The sequence below is a fragment of the Pogonomyrmex barbatus genome, unplaced genomic scaffold (assembly GCF_055798465.1).
Source record: "Pogonomyrmex barbatus isolate J1 unplaced genomic scaffold, ASM5579846v1 scaffold7, whole genome shotgun sequence".
Lineage (NCBI taxonomy): Eukaryota > Metazoa > Arthropoda > Insecta > Hymenoptera > Formicidae > Pogonomyrmex > Pogonomyrmex barbatus.
The window spans coordinates 10,159,975-10,182,032 of NW_028297171.1; the positions used below are offsets into that span (position 1 = coordinate 10,159,975).

Consider the following 22,058-nt stretch of genomic DNA (forward strand, 5'->3'; position numbering starts at 1 on the left):
AGCTTGAAATTTCTAAATACATGCACTTTAAAATTCTCGAATTTTATCTTACCTCTGTACAATTTTGTCCTCTATAATCAGGAGTGCATCGACATATATATCCACCATCATTACCGCACTCGCATGTACCCCCGTTCTGACAATAAACCTAAATAAAAAAATCGAATAAAAACATTATGACGTAATCAATAAATATATATATTTTTTTATTTTTTCCTTTTGGCTTAAGGATTAAAGTATTCACCTCGTGAATACAAGGATTTCTCATGGCGCAATTGTAGCCGCAAAAGCCAGGCTCACAAACGCACTGATAGATACCAGGCAGATTCTCGCACGTGCCACGTCCGCAGTCGATCTCTAATTCTTGACACTCGTTAACGTCGATGGAACAATCGTCTCCGGTATATCCGGTGCCTTGGCAGTCGCATACAAACTTGTTCACTCCATCGTAGCACTTGCCATCATTTTTACAAGGAACGTTGCCATCAGAATCTGGTGCGCAGTCATCGATGTTGGTCTCGCAGTACATGCCAGTGTAACCAAGAGGACAAGTGCATTTTGGAGTCTATATAGGGAGTTATAGGTAATAATAATTATACAATGATTAAACAATAAAAACAAAGTCATCTTTGAGAATTTGAGAAACTGTAGGATTATAAACTCGAAATACAAATTAAAATCAAGAAATTAAAGAATTTAAAGATTTTCAAGACTTCTAAGATTTAAGTTTAAAGTTTTAAAAAGAAGATTCCAGAATTTAAAAATAGATTCAATAAAAAATTTTATCATTTATAACTTTTACAATTTCAGTAGTAACTTCAAGAGACTTCTAATTAAAAAAATTTAAAAGAAAGTCTCCGATTATATAATAATAATTCAGGACTTTTCAAACTACGAAGTTCCAGAATAAAATACAAAGGCGCAGTGAGGAGGAGGAGGAGGAGGAGGAGGAGGATTACCTGATATAAAAAGATGCATCTGCCCCCGTTTTGACACTTGTTGCTGATACAATAGGGCGTGTCGCAGGTTGGACCGTCGTAGCCAGGCATGCAGTTACAGGTGAAGTTGTTACCCGTCTTTGGGTTCGGCACGTCTACGCAAGTCGCGCCGTTCTTACACGGCTCGTTCTCGCAAGTAATTAGACGGAAGCTCTCGCATAGTTCACCAGTGAATTGATCGGGACATTCGCATCTGAACAAGCCCGGTAGATTCACGCAAACGCCATCATGTTGGCACGGACTCAGAGTCACGCATTCGTTAATGTCGCTATCGCATCTGTAACCAGATAGAAATAGATAAGGGAGTGTCGCATTCACTTCACTTCGTCGAAGAATACAGTTTTATGGAATTTATCTCGCATTACTGTTGTTATTAAGATGTGTGTACGTAAGTAATCTTTTGATGTGATAAGTTGATAAGAATGGACTTGGAGATTTTATATCAGTATACAAATTTTTTTACATCTGTTGACATCATGTGATGTTGATTGTAAATTTATTACTAATATCATTAATAGTAAATTTATCAATTATTATTCGTAAATTATTGTTTTCTGGACAAAATACTTACAGCCATCCCTGCCAGCCGTTCTTACACACGCAAGTGTAATTAGCGATACCATCGACGCAAGTCGCACCGTTTTGACACTTGCTCTCAACACACTCGTCAATATTAAAGGAACAATCGTCCTCAGCATAGCCTGCCGGACATTCGCACACATAGCTGTTGGCCTTGTCGAAACAGTAACCATCATTCTTGCAGTCGGTGTCAAAGCATAACTGGCAGCCGATGCTATCGCGATGAGTGGAATTATCATTGATTTGTAACTCCAGAAACTCCAACGGAGTGAAGTTTGCATTCTGGTAAACCTCCTCATACGTGAAATAATGCAACAACATGCTGCCAATGCGTACTTCGCCAAGGCAGCCCTTAAACGGCTCTCCTGCATGCAGAGAAAAAAGAATAATTCACTGGTTCCAAGAAAAAGCGCTTAAATAATATAACAAAAAAGAGAAAGAAGAAGAGCAACCAATTCTATATTAAAAGTAATATGAAAATTTAAAGATTTTAAATATTAATATTATCTTTTATTTTATATTATATTTTTAATAACATTTACAGTCGATTAAAATTTTATATTAAAATATTATACGCACCGGACATCATACTATGTGGCGGCATAACGGTTGTTAGCCTATGCTCGTTGTAATCCACGCTATTGCCCTCGACCCCGTTTCTTCTCTCATGTTTGGATCCAACAGTGACGTAAGTATGCCTATCAGACAAGGTGGAGGAAAGCCCACCGAGGGTGACTGTTCCTTCTGCTAGTAGATCGTACCACAGCTGGAAACTGAAATTGGGACTCACGTGAGGCTGCTCCTCAGTAGGATTGGCATAACCACATTCCATGGAGTTGTTGTTTAGTCTGATGAGCAGCGAAGTCCAATTTCCGTCGGGTTGACTCTTGCCGAAAGAAATAATACCCTGATTCTCTATATCGAGTCGCCAGGATACGGTAACGATATCTCTGAAGACGGACAGAGTGAAATGTTGGTCGCCCATGTGAGGCGCCATGTGAAGTAGCGTGCCACCGGTGTTGGATCGATAGGTAATTTCAATAGTGTTGAGTGGCAGGTCGCTGACAGCATCCGTAGCATGACTGTACACGTACGTAAAGGCGGTGGAGATACCGTCAAAGGTGGCATTGGCGATGCATTCGTAACCATCGTCAAGATTCTGGCAGCGTGATCCCGCCGGACAATCTTGCAATTGGCAGAATTCCATTTCCTGGCAGGTCTTGCCGGTGTAACCACGCGGACATTGACACCAAAAGTCATTCCACGTTACGTGGCACGTACCGTTGTGATTGCATGGGCTGCTCACGCATACGTCATCCGACACTACGCCCTCGAGGACTTTTTCAGGATCGAAGGAAATATTGCCGAATTGAATAGGTGCAGGAATGTCTTGTGCCTGAAAGAAGATAATAGTTACTTACAGATATAAACGTTTTAAAAAGTAATCATCAATTACCTTTAACGGGAAGAATTCCACAACCATTGTCCTTGTGCCATTCGATATCTGCACATCTTGAATGATACCCTTAAAATTAACTTGCGGCGCTTGTTGCACTTCCATCTGCCTGCTATCAACTTGGCGAATATACCGCGACGTTTGCGGTAATCCTCCCAGATAGAGAACAGTCACGTTCAGATCTCCTGTAGCACTGATAGTCTTGCGGAAGTACTCAGTGCCGTTGATCTTCACTTGGACGAGAGTGACGTTCCTCGCCACTTGGATCAGATGGTTATTTCCATCATTGAGCTTCACGCCGCCGACAGTGTAAGCTTCTGTACCATTAAATTGGATTCTGACGAGCAATTCCCCGCCTTCCAGCTGTGCCGCTATGTAAGTCTTTTCTTGCGGCTTTTGATCAATTTCCGGTTCCGTGCCCAAATAGAAGATATCACCGCGGCTCTCTCGCGTGCGAATGAACATAGAAATGTCAACGACCGAGCTGACGGTGCGCCTGGCCGCATCGTTGACTCTCACAGTTACGTAGCCATTCGTGATGTTTTCATATCCGAAAGTAGCAGCAGTCATATTGTATTGACAAGTGTGACCAAGATAAGGACGTTCGCACTTGCAGTAGAAATCGCGCCAACGATCAGTGCAGTGACCACCATTTTTGCAAGGATTCGGCGAACACTGAGCTTCGCGAGGACAGCCCGGCTCTACATCCTCCATATTTACAGTTTTTGATGTGGTGCCTGAATAGACCTAAGGTACATTGTTGAGACGTCAAACATTGTTGCAAAGATTTTTAAGGCAATGCGATTAAAATTTGGAAATTGAGAGCAGATTAAAAAATTGCAGATTGACGATCAGAATTGATAGTTTGAAAGCAAAAAGTTTGAGATTTTAAATGTCATAGAAACTGAGATAAATAAAAATAAATTGACATACCCATTCACCGTTGATGACAACATCTTCCATGCAGCCGACGAAGAAAGTGAACGAGGGTAAGCGGGATAATCTTCTCAGGAAGCTCAAGGAGCTAATATGACTGCCTCCCACAAAAGTTGTGGGGAAGGACGTGTGATTCGATGAATTAGACCCTTCGTTAGGACTGATGGGATAAATAGTCTGTTCTTCGTTGGCCGAGAGAACAAGGTGAGTTGCGTTGATAGCCACGAATGCTTTCTGCCAATTGGAGTCATTGAGTCCACTACCGACGAAAACTCCATCCCATTTATTCAATATACTTGAATGTATATTGAGTTTGCCGTTCACTAACTGGAGAATATAAATGGTCACACCTCTACCAATCGCTAGAAGCCCGTTTGGCAGAGTGGTCCTAAAGCGAAACTGGATATCATAGCCTTCGTCGCGCGTGGTGTTCACCAGAACATACGAGCTGCCGCTTAGAGACATCGTTGTCACCTGTGAATTTGTCGAGTAACTCTTATCATAATATGTTTATAAAAACCGTTTATATGACGGAATCGATTTACGCACCTTCTTCCGCCAGTAACGCTTCGAAAAGAGTTAACGGGTGCGATAAAGCATATATAATTAAGCGTGAATGAAAAACACTTTTGTAATACAATAACATCTCTCTACAATTACTCTACTTTCTTCCTATTATAAATTCTTTAACTTCAAGAGTCGTTAATTTTGGTCGTTAATTTTATAAAAAATAAAAATACTTACATAATCGCACACTTCGCCGTGATAGCCGTTAGGACAAGTGCAGTTAAACTTGTGGATGGTCTCGTCCACTAGGTAAGGCCAGCAAGTACCACCGTTCTGGCAGGCATTGCCTTGGCAGCCCATCAGCTTCACCGAACAATTTTTACCACCGTATTCCGGCTCGCAAGTGCAGAAATAGTCAGCCTTAGCGTCAGTGCATACCCCATGTTCGCAGGGGGTGTATCTCTTGCATTCGTCGATCTCGTGCTGGCAGTGATCTCCTTCGTAACCCTCGTCACAGTCGCAGGTATAGCCGCCGATACGATCCATGCAGGTACCTGGACCGCAAGGATTGCTGTCGCACTCGTTGATGTTTACCTCACAGTTTTTTCCGGTGACACCTTGCACACAGAGGCATTCATACCTGTCGAGATTTTAAGAACTTAGTTTTTATTTGGTTTGGAACTTTGAAAGTAGTAGTAATAAGATGTACTCAAAATTGATATTAAAATTAATAAAAAAGATTTGAAAAACAGTGGCTCTAAATTAAAAAAAAAAAAAAAATCAGAGACTATTGAAGAAATTTATTTCAGAGAAGACTCACCCGCTGGCATTCGCGTAACTGAATTCCTGCGTAAAGATCGCGGGTAAATTCAAGGCCTCACTCTTGTAAAGATCCTTATTTGACCGTTCGAGGCAAGTGCCATTGTACTGACAAGGCGAACTTTCGCATTCGTTTATATCCACCTCACAATTCTTGCCAGTGTAACCGGCATAACATTGACATTTATAATTCTTGATGCCATCAAGACATAGTCCACCGTTTATACATGGTCGTGACAGACATTCGTCAATATTATTCTCGCAATGTGGACCCTAAAAATTGAAGTTGGTGAAACTTTAAAGTGTAATTAAAAAATTAAATTTCTTAAAATTTTTGAAATTATATTATATATAAAATGAAATTCAAATAACATAAAAACGTTGCTTAAATATAATAAAACCGCAAAAAATTGTTATATATTTCAAGAAATTAAATTTTAGTGATAATAAATGGTAATGATAATAAATGATAATAAATTTCTTCAAAGATGAGAAATAAGATTTGAAGAGAAAAATATTTATAAAAAAATTTCTTCGTGTACATAATTTCAAGCTAAAATAAACTCTACCTCAAAACCGGTATCGCTACAGTCACAGACATAATCGTTCACGCCATCGATGCACTTTCCTTGATTCATGCAAGGTGACGATTCGCACTCGTCGACATTGATCTCGCAATTGGCGCCGAGAAAACCAGCTGGGCATATGCAGGTATACGATGCTACGCCGTTCACACATTGCGCTCCATTATGACATGGATTGCTGTCGCACTCATCCACATCTATCTCGCAGGTCTTGCCAGTATAACCAGGTTGACAAAGACACTGAAACATGTTGACGCCATCGAGACATGTGGCATTATTCTTGCACGGACTGCACAGGCACTCGTCGATGTTGATGTCACAATGATCACCAGAAAAGCCCGGTCGACAGAAACAGTTGTAGCTACCCTCAGTATTGACGCAGATACCGTTATTGCACAACTTGGAATTACCGGGCAAGTTGCATTCGTCTATATCAAGATCGCAGTATTCACCTGCAGATAATATTCAACAATTACGTTTCCATCTTTGCAATAGAAAATCTTAGAAATATTATTTTATTTATTTATTTATTTTTTTTTTGTTGATAATACAGTTATAAAAATTTGTTTTTTAATAAATACAAATACAAATAATAAATACAAATGCATATTTCTAATGTAATTACAGTATGATAAGATAAAATGGTAGAATAAAATTAATATGAGATAAATTGTAATTAAATTTAAAAAATGTAATTAAAAAATATTAATTAAAAGTATAAGGTATAAACCAGAATAATTTAAACTGCTGCTCTCTCTCTTTCAAAGAGATAAAACTTTCAAAGAGATAATTTACATGGAATCGTAAAGCATAATAATAAATGAAAGGATATGTTAATAATTAAATAGAACGTCTCGAAATAATTTTTCGAAACTTCCAAAAAATTCTTGAAACAATTTTGCAAGTAATTTTATTGCCTCAGATTCGATAATACCTACCTTGATAGCCTTCCATGCATTTACACTCAAAGCCGTGCTCACCGAGGTCGACACACGTACTGTTGTTACCGCACGGTTTCGTCGCACAGTGATCTACAATCAATGTGCAATCGGGGTCCCTGTAGCCCTCGCGACATTTGCATTCGTAACCAGCGATACCGTCAATGCAGATCTGCTTGTTATTCGGGCATACCACGCCTAGACAATCATCGATATTCACGTCGCACACCTTGAATTACATCGTATTGAATTTATCTTACACTCTGGCTTTGAAATCACATATATAACATAAAATCTATATATTTTATGTAAATAAAGCTTAAATATATTTATATATTTGTATCATAATGTTTACGATACCTTGCCTTCAAAACCGTGTGGACATTCGCAAACGAATTCTTTCTTTGATCTTAGTATCAGTGTACAGGTACCATTGTTCTGACAAGGATTTATGACACACGCATCATATTCCTGTTCGCAATTATCACCCATAAAGTCTCTGGTGCAATTACAAGTGTATCCATTGACACGGTCAATGCAGGTACCGCCATTCTGACACGGTTGTGACAGGCACTCGTCTACGTTAATCTGGCAATTTTTTCCTATAAAAATATCGCTCTCTTTTAAAAAGAAAATTCTAAATGTTTCGAAAAATTAATATGATGAGTTAAATTAAATCTAACTAAAAAAAAATCTCTCATTTACAGCCGTAAATTGCAGATAGTAATAAAACCTGTTTCACAGTTAAAAAGAAATTTGTAAAAGAAAAAAAATTGTGAATACAATTATAATTAAGCTAATTATAAAAGTAATAAAAATTACATTTATAAAAAAGAGAACACATTTATGAGCTGATGATGTATCAAACGGATCATATTCGCGTCAATGTTAGGGAAAGAAAGATAGATTTTACAACAACAACAAGTAAATACTATCAACTTCGATTAACTTTTACCTGTCCATTCTGGCAAGCAGGTGCAATTGAAACCATGCTGACCGCTGATGCAAGTGCCACCATTGGCGCAGGGGTTGCTGGCACAGTAGTTGACAGTGCAATTGGGTGGATTACCCATAAAGCCGGGGTTGCAGACGCATTGTGGCCCATGAGCATCCTCCACGCAGATGCTATTGGGTGGACAAGCCGCATTTTCGCAGAGACCCCTCAGTTCGCAGTGGCGACCCGTGAATCCCGAAAGACATTCGCAGTGATAAGTGCCCACATCGTCGATGCACTCACCGCCGTTCGCACAAGGTCCTGATAAGCACTCGTTCAGATTAAGCTCGCAATTCTGACCCTCGAAGCCCGTTGGACAGTGGCAGATGTACGCGCCGTAATAATCGTAGCACACGCCGTTGTTCAGACACGGGTTTGCCTGACACTCGTCGATGTCTACGTCACAATTGACACCCTCGTAGCTGAAGGGGAAAAAAATGAAGAGCGTTCGAGATGCACATATCATTATATGTACAAAATAAAAATCTAAGAATTTGTACAGTTTTTACTTCCGTAAAATTTAAGATGCTTTGAAATTTTACAAATCAATGAAGAAAAAATATAGGTTGTCCATAAAAACGAAAATTGAGGGAGTAAATGAGAGGTAAAGATTGCAATTTAAAATTTAAATTCTTAAAAATAAGATGCTTAAAGGACTCACCCGGTCCTGTCGCATCTGCAGGTATAATTATTAATTCCATCGATGCAGATGCCACCGTTCTTGCACGGATTCGAAGCGCATTCGTTGATATTAATTTCGCAGTTCTTTCCAGTCCAACCAGCCTGACATTGGCATTTGTATTCGTTGTCTGTCAGCGCTAAACAAATACCGTCATTTCTACACGGATTCTGCTCGCACAATCGCACTCCCAGTTGAGATTCGCAAAAATTGCCGGTGAAACCGGGCTTGCAGGTGCAACTGAAATCACCGCGCGAATCCTCGCTGCAAGTACCGCCATTGCGGCAAGGGCCAGTCTGACAGGGCGGACCTAAGAAAAACATTTAAGATACTCAGTTAAAGATACTTTCTTGGTAAAAAAAGAAAATCTGGGACGATTAGTCGCAATGATATTAGTTGCAATAATATTAATTGCATGCAAAAATAAACAATCATATTTCTTTTTTTAATTATATTTGTTATATTTATATCTATATTTGTAAAAATAAAGGTAAATTGTAAGTACATTACTATAAATGTAAAAATACTATAAATGTAAATTATAAATAATTATTAGTTGACGAAATTACTAAATAGAAAAATAAGATTGCTGAAAATATATGCCACGTTCAATTACGCAATTTTTCACAAAGTAACTTATTTTACTTAACTTTGAAGCGATTTCTTGAGAGGTAAAAAATTAAAAACAAGTAATTGAGTAAGCATGATTTGAAAGCAAAGGCTGGTTGGAATGCAAGGCAAAAAGCGTTTCTATAAGTTTCTACAAGCTGTTTCAAAGCAAAATAAGAATATATTTATGATGTACGAAAATCAATGGCAAAAATAATGCGTATTTTATACCCAAACGCAGCGTTTACGCGTACACATTCTAATTATATAAAAATATAAGAAATTATTTCTCAAAATTAATTTCATTTTTTAATTTGTGATAAATATACCTTTCTACAATAATATACGCTCAAAAATATATAAATATATGTCATATTGAACTATATTTAAAAAATTATCTTTTGTTGTCTCGTTTATATTTTCACTTTCGTACTTTAATTTGCATTTAATTCTCAATTAATATTTCACGTACGTTAAAATATTAATTTATATCTTAATTTAACTTTAATTTGATTTTGCAATCTTTCCATAAAACATGAAAATGCAAATGTACGACGACAGGACGATATTTTCTCGTCACAGCATAATTACGTGACGTAACATTGCCGTTTAACGCGCGCGTTGGGTATGAATCCGCTCGCCCCACATACGTGTAAAACCCCGCATATTCGAGATATCGACGAAGTCTACCATTGTCAATCTGACAGTTGTTGCCGGAATATCGGGCGTAACAGTGGCACTCGTAGCGATCCTGCCGCGACACGCATTTACCATGCATCATGCATGGCTCGTGATGGCAGAAATCCATAGCGGGGGTAGTGGCGACGGAGGCGCCCATGCCACCCCCGATGCCGCTCGTTCCACCTGAAAATTTTTTGTTTCTCACAAAACTCGCATGCAATATGTGCATCTTACTCGAGGAAAAAAAAAAAAGAAACACGTGCGACAATTTTGAGAGCAATCTTTCCGACTCTTCTTCTTTTTCTCTTTCTTTCATAATCTAGCATACTGTTATTGGTCGATGATTACCTACGAGGTCATCTAAAAAATTTTTTTCTTTTGCGACGACCATGTTGTCAACCTACCTCAATATTATCTCGACGCTTAAATCAACTGTAACTCTAGCTGAAGGATGTTCTACTTATATTGTATAGCGACTACGATATTGATCTCTATTTATGTGCGATTACTCAACACTTTCTAGTGCAAGAATACTTTTCGATAAAATTAGAGAAAAAAATTATTCAAATAGAAGAATTATGGATTCTTACATCCTTTGAAATCCAACGGGCAGGGACCGAAGATGACTCCGTTATTGATGCTATTGTTAAAGAGGATCCCTGGGCCTTGAAGGATGCAACCCTTGAATCCTTCGCCAACTATGAGCGAACTGTTTACGTCATAGTCGGGAAGCGTTAGGATGGCGTAATTGTAAGTCGCGTTTGCAACCATCTAAAAAAGATTTTTTTTTATTTATAGCTATATATCATTGAAAATTAAGATTAACTCGACTTCTTTTCATTAATAAAAATCTATAAAATCTATTTAGTTTTTTTATCTTATTAAATATTTAAAAGTAATAAATTTATTTAGCAAACACGATTTATTACATTTATTAGTTTATTTGAAAATTATGACAAATTGCCTAAAGTAAAGAGAATTTGATTTTAATATTTTCAATGTTATGTCGAATTAGAAATTTAATTAAATAAATGCTTCTATAATTATATCTTTTTTTATATATACATATAAATTTACCTGAGTATGCCCTGCAGCATTTAGAGTGAGATTCCCAAGCCTGAATAGCAGATTGACGCTGTGCCAGGCGTTGTTGAGTAGCCTGGCGTTCAGCCTGGCTCGATACCTTTGCTGATCGACCACGGCCACGAACAGCAATCCCTCGGGCGTCACCTCAAGACTGATCGAATTATCATTGTATTTCTGTAGGAACAGTCGACCGGGATCGCACGTGCGGAAGCTAAGGCCGCTGTGACGGTGCACCGATACAAAGGAGCCCAATTTCAGAAACGCCGAGCCATTGAAATAGGCCTCACGAGGATGCTCTTCATAGTTTTGATGTCTGAGATTCTGAGGAGCTTCGTGAGTGACAGCCAACAGAGTGGCTAGAACTGTAACAGAAAAATAAAAAAATTTCGTTTTACGAAATAAATATGAAATGTGTTTGAAATCCTGTGACAATGATGTAGTTGACGTTATAATTTTCGCAGATTTCACAAATTTTATTAATTGCATGATTCATTTCGATTTTGATCGATCATAATCATTGTGAATGGAGCTTTTAATTCTCAGAATATATTATTGAATATGCAACGTAGAAAAAAATATTTAAATTTTAATTTTTTTTAATAAAACAATTTCCGCAGAAAATTGGAGGCCAACTATTGTTATGCTGTTGAATAATTGTATATGTAATTTTGTAAAAATAACAGTTAACAAGAGGGTTTTCTCAACATTTTTATAACGTTAGCTAACATTTTGTAAAATTAAAAACCAAAACAATAAAAAATTAAAAAATGTTTCTATATATTTCTTATACTTTCTGCTCATTTAATAAAATCCTTTTAATTCCTAAGGTTTATTATTGGCCAGTACAGCCAGTCACTTGAGTTACCCTTCGAAATGAGCTCGGCACTCGCTGGTGAGATTGCCCATGAGAAAAGCGCGATTTATCACTGCGAGCATACACATCGAGTTACATAATGCCCCTCTCTCTCTCTCTCTCTCTCTCTCTCTCTCTCTCTCTTCCTTTGCATGTGATTATCTCCAAGGATGAACTATGATTTTGTCACGAGCGTTTACACTTATGCGTGAGAAAAAACTTGTTCATATTCGTTCAAGCGCACACTTTACATATGTAAAACCTTGATCTCCGCAATATCACTGATTCTTGATTATGAATAACTACATTCTTGTAAATCATGTATTTCATCCTTGTGTAGATCCTTGACACCAATAACGTATATTTTCTGTATATTTTATTGAACATCAGATTTATTGAATATCATCATTTCATTAATTTTCTTTTCTTAAAATTTCATAAAAATTTTAACAGAATTTTATAGATTCTTCGTCGTATACAATTTCTCATGTCTTTTCGTGCACTTTCTACACATTCGGAATTTAGATCTTAAGAGTATCCGTTCTCGTGAATGTTGGATGCCGCGAAAATACGGATGTTCGCTGCCGGGATTACACGGATATTCATCTTTATTCTCGTAAAAGAAGGCGCGAAGAGATTTTCCTCACGCCGTGCGAGCGTGATCTCTTTTCTTCCTAAGAGGACAGTCGTTATCTTACGAGTACAACCATACAATGCCGTGTGCGAGTGGAAGTCATGCATTATTTATCGGCCACCATCGATCCTACTCTGTATAGTGCAGTCGGTTGCAGATGGAAAACTCAAAATTGGAGAACATTGGCAGACAAGAACTTGTATATATATATATATATATATATATATATATATATATACGAAATGTGAAGATAATTAAGTAAGATCTATAGAGTCAATGATTGTAAAATGTCGTCGTTTTCAAAATTTAATCTATCTCTAATTTTAAATTTAAAAATTTCAACACAATAATCATAACTTACGAAATCATGAATCTATAGAAAAGGAACGTATTAATTAGTTCTTAAAAAGAAAAAAAATATGAAAGATAAATTAAAAATTCAAAATTTTAATGTGTCTCATTTACAAGGCCAAATTTAATTTTTTCATAATAACATAAATATTTATAACTTATAACATGACAAACATTCATAACGTATTTATAATGTCAGAAATATTCATAATTTAACAAATATTCGGCGATTCAATTTTAATTGAAGCATAATTTTCAGACAAAATTTTGGTTAAAACCAAATTTGATCGAGATAATAAATATTCAAAATAATATCGCAATTGAGCAAATATTAATTAGCAGTCACATCTCGCGTAAGTCTTCTTTCACGATACACGCGCACACGACGTCTGAGGAACTCACGTGTCCGCGTGTCCCGCATACGAAATGTGTGATGTTGACTTGTCTATAAACATAAACGGAGATCCATCCAAGTTGTTTCGATGATGGAATTACCGGAAGTCAATCTTCCTGTATGAGACAAACGCATTTGCCACACGAGGTTTACGAATAATCGTGTAGGTACGAGGAGCTATATCGGGAAGAGTATATTCGTAATTATTCGAGCGAATCTCTTAATTCATAAATTCTCACATAGATACATTTTTTTTCAATTTAAAAGAAGGATTGAATTGAGACAATTGCGATATTTTCCAGTATACGATTAACTTGGACGGGCATCGTCAACCGCGCAATCGCTCGCTCGCTCAGCAGTTAGAAATGAAATGATTAATCCGTTAGTCTCGTTACCCTATTTTCGCTTAATGCGATTGACGATCTGAGTTACGCTAAGCGGTAGAAAGCCATGAAAATAACGTAACGGCTTTTGTCGCGGTTCGGAAATCGCTGCGGGGAGTCGAAAATGTGGGCCCCCAATTGGACGTATCGCGTTCATGACGAATCGCGAAGCAATGCAGTCTAGTCGTAACGATTTGGCGAATTGCCGTTAAGAAAGCATAACAACCTGCATGCATCATCCGTAAGGATACCGCGAACGCATCCTTACGGGACACCTGCGAGACGACCGCAATCGCTTACGAAAGCGTGCCATGTATTTTAAGAATATTAAAAAAGAGACATGTCTGTAACGAAAATAGAATGATTAATCCGTTAGTCGGCTAATGCCATTGAATTGTCAGTTAATTTACTACCGGTTTCTTCTCCGTCTACGTCCGGAAAAGCACCTGGTAACTGTCGATAGTTAGGTTCGGCAATTTTGCGCGCAATGAACTGATATTATATCATTTAACAGGATTGAGTTTGTGGAGCGAGCAATTTAATTGGTCGTGTCCTTTAGATTAAAGATGCGTAACGGCGTAAAAGATTTTCGCTGCAATTAATGGAACAGTAAAATGAAGATCTACATACTGTACATAATATTTCCGCGATCCAAATAATTAACGGCATGTATAATAATTTTTAAGCGATATGCTTTCTAAAGAACCATTTCAATCTAAAGAAATATTTTCTATTATAGTTATTGTCCAATGAATTATTGAAGTTTTGATTAAATGTAATCAAATTTTCTCAAATTTATTAATAAAGGAATTAGCAATACGCTCTATAAATAATATGCCGTTTAAATTTTGATATCATTTAATGCAAAATAATATTATACAAATTAATAATAATCAATTAAAATTTGTTTTACAAATTTCTCTAGAAGATATATATATATATATATATATATATATATATATATATATTTTATATAAGATACATACAATATAGAAATATTTATATAATTCAGAGATAAATAATCTTTGCACATGAAAATGTATAACATAATCGTAAGTCACGCCTTTGGTCGATGAAATTTTTTGTGAAGATACGATATGCTCTCTTGGCACTGAAGTGCAAACCAGTTTCTCTTCGAATAAATAACTTGTTTCTTTTTCATTTTTTCAATTAGAACATACAAAGAGAAGAAGTACTCTCTACTGTTTCGTTGAATATTAATTTTATATGCAAAGCAATAATTTAAAATAATCAAATTTAACATAAAATGTTTTGTGAATTCTTTAGTTAATGTACAGAGCGACATTTGGCAACTTGCTGAAACAAAATAATGGTTATTTTGATGAATAAAATGAAATAAACAATATCTTCTGCAAGAGAAATTTTGTCATTTATGTTAGCAAAATTCAAAAAGAAATACACATTTATGAATTTACTCGGACTCACATTCGGACTCCATTCAGAATGTCATCTTAATTCGTATCCCTGTCAGGGTGAAATACTAAATTTTCCCAAAAAATGAATTTAATAAAAAAACAATCATACAATTTTCATCGAGTACCGAGTGATTGCTCGTGAGACATATAATAATAGTAATCGGCATTGAATTCAAGATTTCATCTCTCATATTTAATTTAGCCTAATCGGGAGTAGAACATGGCACGCTGTCTCGAAAAGCAGCGTTTCCCGTGCGATTCAACAAAGAGTATTATGCTCGGCTTGACGAAGGCGTGGCAATTGTGAGTCAGTCGAATCGTGTAACTCAGCTCTCGTAGGTGAATACCGACGAGTACTGGAATGCGCTGAAAAGTCGCATAGAACGATTCGGTGCGGTTTGTACAAAGTAATATGGGAAAAATGGATCGAGGAAAAAAATGTTATAGACTATTTTTATTTTGTTGACAAAAATCGATGATTTGTGTAATATAATATACGTGAGAGATTAATTTTTACATATTTACATTTTTATATTTCATAAAATTTTAGATAAAAGCTAATTTTTCATCATATGGTTATTCGCAAAATTGAAATATTGACAATAAAATAAATAAATCTTTTCGGTTTTATGAATTATCAACATTATCAATGATATATATTAAATTAACTTTGAAATAATACTCAGATAATATTTAGTAGGTTTATGAGACATATTGTGCACGCAAAAATGAGTATTGATCTTTGAAAAAAGAAAGTAGAGATAAACAGAACTGCAACTAGAGCAGTAATATTGCACGCGGTTATGGCCGAGTTCGTATTGCAGAGCTTTCGGTTCACTGACACTGACGTGGGAATTCAACGATCGCGTTGCGTCGTCTATAACGCGCGAATAAGAAGGTTCCTTTGTTTATTGCCAAAATATAGCCATTGGCATTTCATTACGATAAGATTTTTTAACAGAAATATTCCCTCGTAAGTGCCTATGCATATTTTCTATAAATAATAATAGATTGTTGTTTATAAAATTATATTACACAATTTTATTATGTAAAACAACATTCGTAAAGTTATTAGTTTTATGTTGATTGTAAGAGCGAAACGTCATGCACATTGCAAAAAACCTATTATCAGAGAGTAAATTAAAATTATTGTTGAAAGTTGAAAAACGGTTGCGACGGCTTTTTTATTATTATATTTGTGAAAATGACAGTATCTGGCACGATTTATCTCGCACGTGTGGAGGCTGATTACCGAGGCAAAGGTTTAATCTCCGTATTGTAAGAAGTCAGCTTTTCCCGTGAGAAGCGAGAGGTGAAGAGACAACAAGCATGTATGCTATCTACGGGAATTATGCACGATAGTGTGCGTCGCGATGCAGGTTGCAGTTAACTAACGAGACAGACCCGAGAGGAGGGAGGAATGCCGACAAACTTTCTACGTCTACATTATTAAAAGCCATTGACGCCCCCACACAATCATTGTACTTGTATATATTTATGCAGATCGATGCGTGAAAATTTAAATTTTTTTTAAGGAAAAAATGTTAAATGTTTAAACACATAATTATTGATATTATAAATATTAATGATAAGTTTAAAATTGCACGATACTAAAGTACGTCTGACTAAATTAAAAGATTTCTGAAAAGGAAAAATTATAATATTGAATATTTTTTAATTCATTTTCTTGTATTCCGATTGCTATCTGCTATTTATCTCTTCTCTCTTTAATATAATTTTCTGTGTTCCTTTCTTAAAGCGAGGCCAAGGAACCAAAAGGTGGATAGAAAAGTGGCAGGATGCAATGAGCGAGAGTACCGCAACCTGGCGCATAATGACGGATAACTGCACAACAGAATTGCATTCTGCCGACGACGGTGAATATGGTGTTCCGCCTTAGAAATGCCAACGCCTCCATCTCGCTTTCCCACATATTTTGCATACGGAGTGGATTCATATCGCGTGATTTGACCCTTTCTTTATCACCCTTTGTTATACCGCTTTCTTGCTACTTTCTTTAATTCTCTGCTGTCTTTTGTCACTTACGGTTTCATTTCACGCATATTCCATTTTCCATTTTAAATATTTTTCGATTTTTCTCCGACTTTAGACCTTCCTTTAGATCTCTTCGATTGTAGAACCTCCGGAACAAGTCGTACGACCCGTATGTCTGACGCACGGAATATCGATCGCTTTTAAATCTCATTGTAATATCGCGCTCCGCTCGACTCGTCGTAGAGCGCGAACTCGGCCCGAAGCTTTCTCGCCAAGTAATGGAAAAAAAAAGAGAAAAACCGCCCGATTTAATTAGCCGGGCTCAATTATCGCGGGAGCGCAATCTCCGCAACTCGAAGGTTTCGATGATTAGATCGACGACATGCGACTCTCAAAGGCTTACGAGAGTGCATTAGATGCATGCGATGTACATCGTGTCATCAAAGGCACATTTTTCGACCGTGTCTCTTCTTCCTCATTTCTTTATTATTATGATCATTACGATCGCCGCGTGATCGCGGGTCTTTAAAATCTTCTTAAATTTCACAATGTGTAACGATAATTCCAAACGTTAAATTTGAAAACGATTTAAAAACGATTTATTATCTTGGGGTTTTCTAAATTAAGTAACTTCGCAATTAATCGATTCGGGTTTTGTAAAAAATGATCTTATTAAATTAAAATTTTTCAATTTTCAGCCCGAATATTTATATCTGCATTACATCAACTCTTGTACAGTTAACTTGATTTGTTTTTTGATTTATAAAATGTACCGGGTGAGGTAAGCGCGCAGTTGGAAGCCGCATTGGTGCATCAGCACGAGTCCCTCGCTTCACGCTTAGGTGCGTGCCTTGAACAACGACACGCACGTACACATACATACAGCCGTGTAGGAAGAGAAGCGTATTACAACGTTGCGTTGTTACCTGACGGCCAGACGAAACCGCTGTTAACCGTTTTTCGTTTCAAGCGTCGTAAGCGTAAGAGGAGTTGGCTTGCATTTTGTTGCTCAAATGCAATGCTGCAGCAGCCTCACCGGAAAGATTCCGAAGGACTAAAAGAGATTTAGAAGGAAAGGTCTGTGAAAGGAAAATGCCTCAAAATTGAAGAAAAGAGACTTTTAAGAGACGACGATGTGAAATTTTTGAAATCTTGCGAATTCACTTTGTGGCGAATTCTCTTTCGCGATGGAGAATGTATATGATAAAATAAAAGTGTTATAAAATATGTAAGAGTTATAAAATACGAAAAGAATAATAAAATCGACGCTCTTTCGATAGAATATAGTAAACTTAACAAATTACTATTTTTTAAACGGTTTTCCAAATATTTTATATGATAAAGTCAATAAAGCCTCAACGTTCGAGACTTATATTTTCTTAACGTAATAATCTTTTTTGGAACGCGACATTCATAAAAATAGAAGAAAATTGCGATTCACAATTAGCGTTTGCCGAAAGAAAAATCATTCCCCTCTGTACGTCGTTACGCAAATAATCATGTGATTACCTTAATAAGCGTTACCTAATTTCCGTAAACTTCTTTATCTACACTGTACTTTACAGAATTGCATGAAGCAATATACATTATTTCACGGATGTCGCGAGAGATGAAGAGGGAATGTTTCCGATATAGCCACTTATGCACGATATCCGCGCGATAAAATTTGCGGTCGCATTAAATATGTATAATCGCGTTCGTCGAAACTAGATCCGGTCGAATCAGACGTATTATTTCTGATGCAAATCCCGATCCCGATTTACGTCAAGCCCCGAGGATTATACCCGGAATAAACGGAAGTCAATTCGGTCGTCGAGGTTCCTTTCATATCTCGAGCTATCAAGATTCAACGTTAATTAGCATGTCGATGTGTTCACCATCCTTTAGCTATTCAAGCCGCTGACAATTCTCAATCTAAATCGATCTCCCGCAGGAAGCCATTCAGTGGAGATAAACCTTACTAACATCATTTGCATCACATCACGGAAACTCCTTCATTAAATATCGATTGTATTTCCAATTTACTTATTCCTTGTAAGTTCTAATTATTTCACGATAAGTAAAAAAATTAAGAAAACAAATGAGATATACAAGAGGCATTTCAAGTCTTTATGCATTAAAATTCTTTCTTGCAGTTTTTATTGGCAGAAATTTAGAAAATTATTCTTAATACCAGTAAAAATAATCTTATAAATTAAAAGATTAATTTTCTCTACTATTTTTGATCTGAACAAAACGATTCGAACGTAGTCGATTTCGTATTCCAGCTCCTGGACCCTCTAGACGATCCTTCGGATCCTAGATCGAGCATATATATATATATATTAATTCTATTGTCGCCATCAATCATCATTTATCTCGCTTCCTCCGCACGGATATCTCACGTCGATCTAACGATTTCCAACGAGATACTTCCCCTTACGAATCTTCGTAATTGGCATGAAATGTTGAAACGCGATTTAGCGAACCGGCGCGGCGCGATTTCGCTTATCATACGTATATGTGCCGCCGATCGTAAACGCGATTCCGCGCCGTATCGGGGGCTCATGTGGAACGAGCGTACCTACAACCGCCGCGGCATTCCACGGCCAGCGCGTATTTCTCTTTTCGCGATCCTCGCCATCCCCATGGCGTTGCGCTGCAAAGACGACTTTTGTTGCGGATCGCGACAGTCGTCGGTCTCGAAAACGTATATACCAACGATAAATTGCAACCGCGTCGGTCATCGTTATCGCTCTTTCTCTTCCGCGCGAGATTTCCTTCTCAAACTGGTCCGTGAGGATGAGACACACGGGATGTGTGATATCAACGGATAGCAGCGGACTCGGACCCGATTCCGATAAAATCGATTCCACTTACTTCTTATTACTGACGAAGACCTCGGAGCAAGGAGGAATAAACGAGCGGACGACGGCGACGAGTCGCAATTGCCATCGAGTTTTACGCAATTTTACGCGTCGAGTCGCCGCGTAACATCGACGGAAAACACGTACACGCGCGCACGTACACACACACACACACACACACACACACACACACACACACATTTTTTAAAATTTATTTTATATATAACACAGAAATATTCGTGCTTATGCTGCGTATCAAAAAACGAAAGAATTATCACGCGTGAATTACATTAATCACTGATAATTCAGCTGTGTTATGAAACATATGACAATATTTGCGGGAGAGACTGCTTTCTAAGTATTATTGTTTCATTATTGCGATTCAAAGAGTTTACTCGATAATCTTTAAACATTATATATAAAGTATACATTTTATATAACACATTAATTTCCTACATTTAAAAAACAATAATGAGAAGCGACAAATTAGTATCTTGAAAATTATTAATTTACTCGGCAATCATTGAAGTACAATTATCAGGCTGCTCTAGATCTATCGTTAATTCACTATCAAAGATAAAAGACCGATTAACTGATCAATGTTTTTGATATAGGCCCTTATCTAGGCGTAAAATGCCTTTTTTGTCGCGTTATTCAACAGTTTAAATACATGAAATTCGAGTTAGGAACCAAAAGATGTCTGTTAATTGTCAAAATTAGACATTCTAGCGTGAGTCTTTGGGACCTGTGAAATATCTCTTCCTGTGGGAAAATACCGAATAAGGGTCTGGCGCCACTCATTGAGACCACATGTCGCTTCTTACAATTGTCATCTTAGAAGGTCCTATTCATTTATGCTACCCCCGGTTAAAGAACAGAATTCACGGCAAGATCAAAAGATTTTTTATTCTTAACTTTTAACATTCATTCTTCAACATTATATTTTTTTCAGATAGTTTATTTTAATTGAAAGTCATTTGGTTTAAGGTAATTCTTGATTCTTATAATTAATTTCCTTAGACATAAAAATACAATTGGACCGTTATTCATAATTAGAACCTAATTTTTAGAGTACATTTTCAGAAATTGCAAACATAAATATTGCAACAATTAAGAATTATTTTCTAACGAATCGTTCTGTGAAACGACAGCGCATTTTATTCGAATTTACCGACGAATCGGAAGGTGCATCGGAATTTATTTTTCGCATTCGAATTTCGCGCGAGCGAACGGAGCTTAATATTACGCCACACCGAGCCGGTTCTGTAATTTAACGCCGGTATCGTGCGGATGCAACTTTCGTTTGATTCGTTGCGTTTTTCCGCTGCGACATCCCACGAGTGCGCTTTCGCGGTCATTCAAATAGAAACGTTCTCTTTTCCACGGTTCTGGATTGTCGAAATTTTTCGATATGCGTACTATATCAACAAATTAAAAAACGTATAGACAAAATGTTAGAAATACATGTATACGTAAATAGAAAGTATATAAATATAAGTATATGCATAAAGAAGAAAATATGCGCCAAACAATCCAAATTATTCTTAACTCATCTTAACTAATAAGACGGATAGATATTACTATAAAAAGAAGAACTGTAACATAAATTAGATTGTGTTATGTGTATAAAATAATTGTTATTACACAAAATTACAATACAGTGATATATTAAACAGAACGTTTTGTTACGTCGAGAATTTTATCGTATCAATTGTATTAAAAATGTCTTTATCAAACGTGAATGATAAGCTCGTGTAAAAGCTTTCAGAGCTCTCGTGTTCGCAAGGTCCTCTTAAAAATATAAAATGCAATAAAAAGCATAGAGTACGACAAGTACGCCTGCGGCAGAAACGAGTTTATTACACTCGAAATATTTCGCTGCGTCCGCAGCGAATTATTCGCGAAATTATTCGCAACGACGAGGCGTCGCGTCGAGTGCTGGCATGCTCGATATAAATTGACAGGCGACACGTGGAACAATTGCGTCACATACGCGCACACGCCTCCGCTCTCGCGCGAGATGACGTTCCGTTAAATGCTTTTTCAGAGAGAAAACGACGTCTGTTCGTGAAACTGTCGACCTCTTCCAGCGTGACTATCGATATCGTGTCGCGTAACAAAGCCTGGAAACTTCATCTGCGATTAATAATGGGCGTCCGATGCCCTCTTTCGAAAGTTTGTTAGCAATTTAGTTGTTAGCAACAAAGTTTCAAATTACTTTACATGTTCAAAACTGAAAATCTTTGAAAGGTTCTTTTGAATAATATCTTAAAGGATCTTGAAAAAGCACCTTGATCGTT

The 22,058-nt window shown here is 36.9% G+C and overlaps 1 protein-coding gene across 3 annotated transcripts in view; it reads right to left on the reverse strand.

The window, feature by feature from the left end:
- The window catches only part of crb (cell polarity complex component crumbs), a 29,281-nt gene that overhangs the window by 3,138 nt on the left and 4,085 nt on the right, over positions 1–22,058 (reverse strand). The window contains exons 2-19 of one of the 3 annotated variants that reach the window (XM_011647612.2): positions 10,858–11,228; positions 10,371–10,551; positions 9,790–9,963; positions 8,473–8,800; positions 7,773–8,233; positions 7,178–7,419; positions 6,818–7,046; positions 5,865–6,331; positions 5,297–5,568; positions 4,714–5,116; positions 4,519–4,536; positions 3,967–4,443; positions 3,034–3,780; positions 2,157–2,973; positions 1,570–1,942; positions 960–1,275; positions 245–565; positions 53–148 (exon numbers count right to left, since the gene is read on the reverse strand). In XM_011647612.2, the coding sequence (XP_011645914.2) occupies positions 53–148; positions 245–565; positions 960–1,275; positions 1,570–1,942; positions 2,157–2,973; positions 3,034–3,780; positions 3,967–4,443; positions 4,519–4,536; positions 4,714–5,116; positions 5,297–5,568; positions 5,865–6,331; positions 6,818–7,046; positions 7,178–7,419; positions 7,773–8,233; positions 8,473–8,800; positions 9,790–9,963; positions 10,371–10,551; positions 10,858–11,228 (6,293 nt within the window). The remainder of the gene's footprint in view (positions 1–52; positions 149–244; positions 566–959; positions 1,276–1,569; positions 1,943–2,156; positions 2,974–3,033; positions 3,781–3,966; positions 4,444–4,518; positions 4,537–4,713; positions 5,117–5,296; positions 5,569–5,864; positions 6,332–6,817; positions 7,047–7,177; positions 7,420–7,772; positions 8,234–8,472; positions 8,801–9,789; positions 9,964–10,370; positions 10,552–10,857; positions 11,229–22,058) is intronic. The other 2 variants (XM_089083388.1, XM_011647613.2) reach the window with 2 other exon arrangements.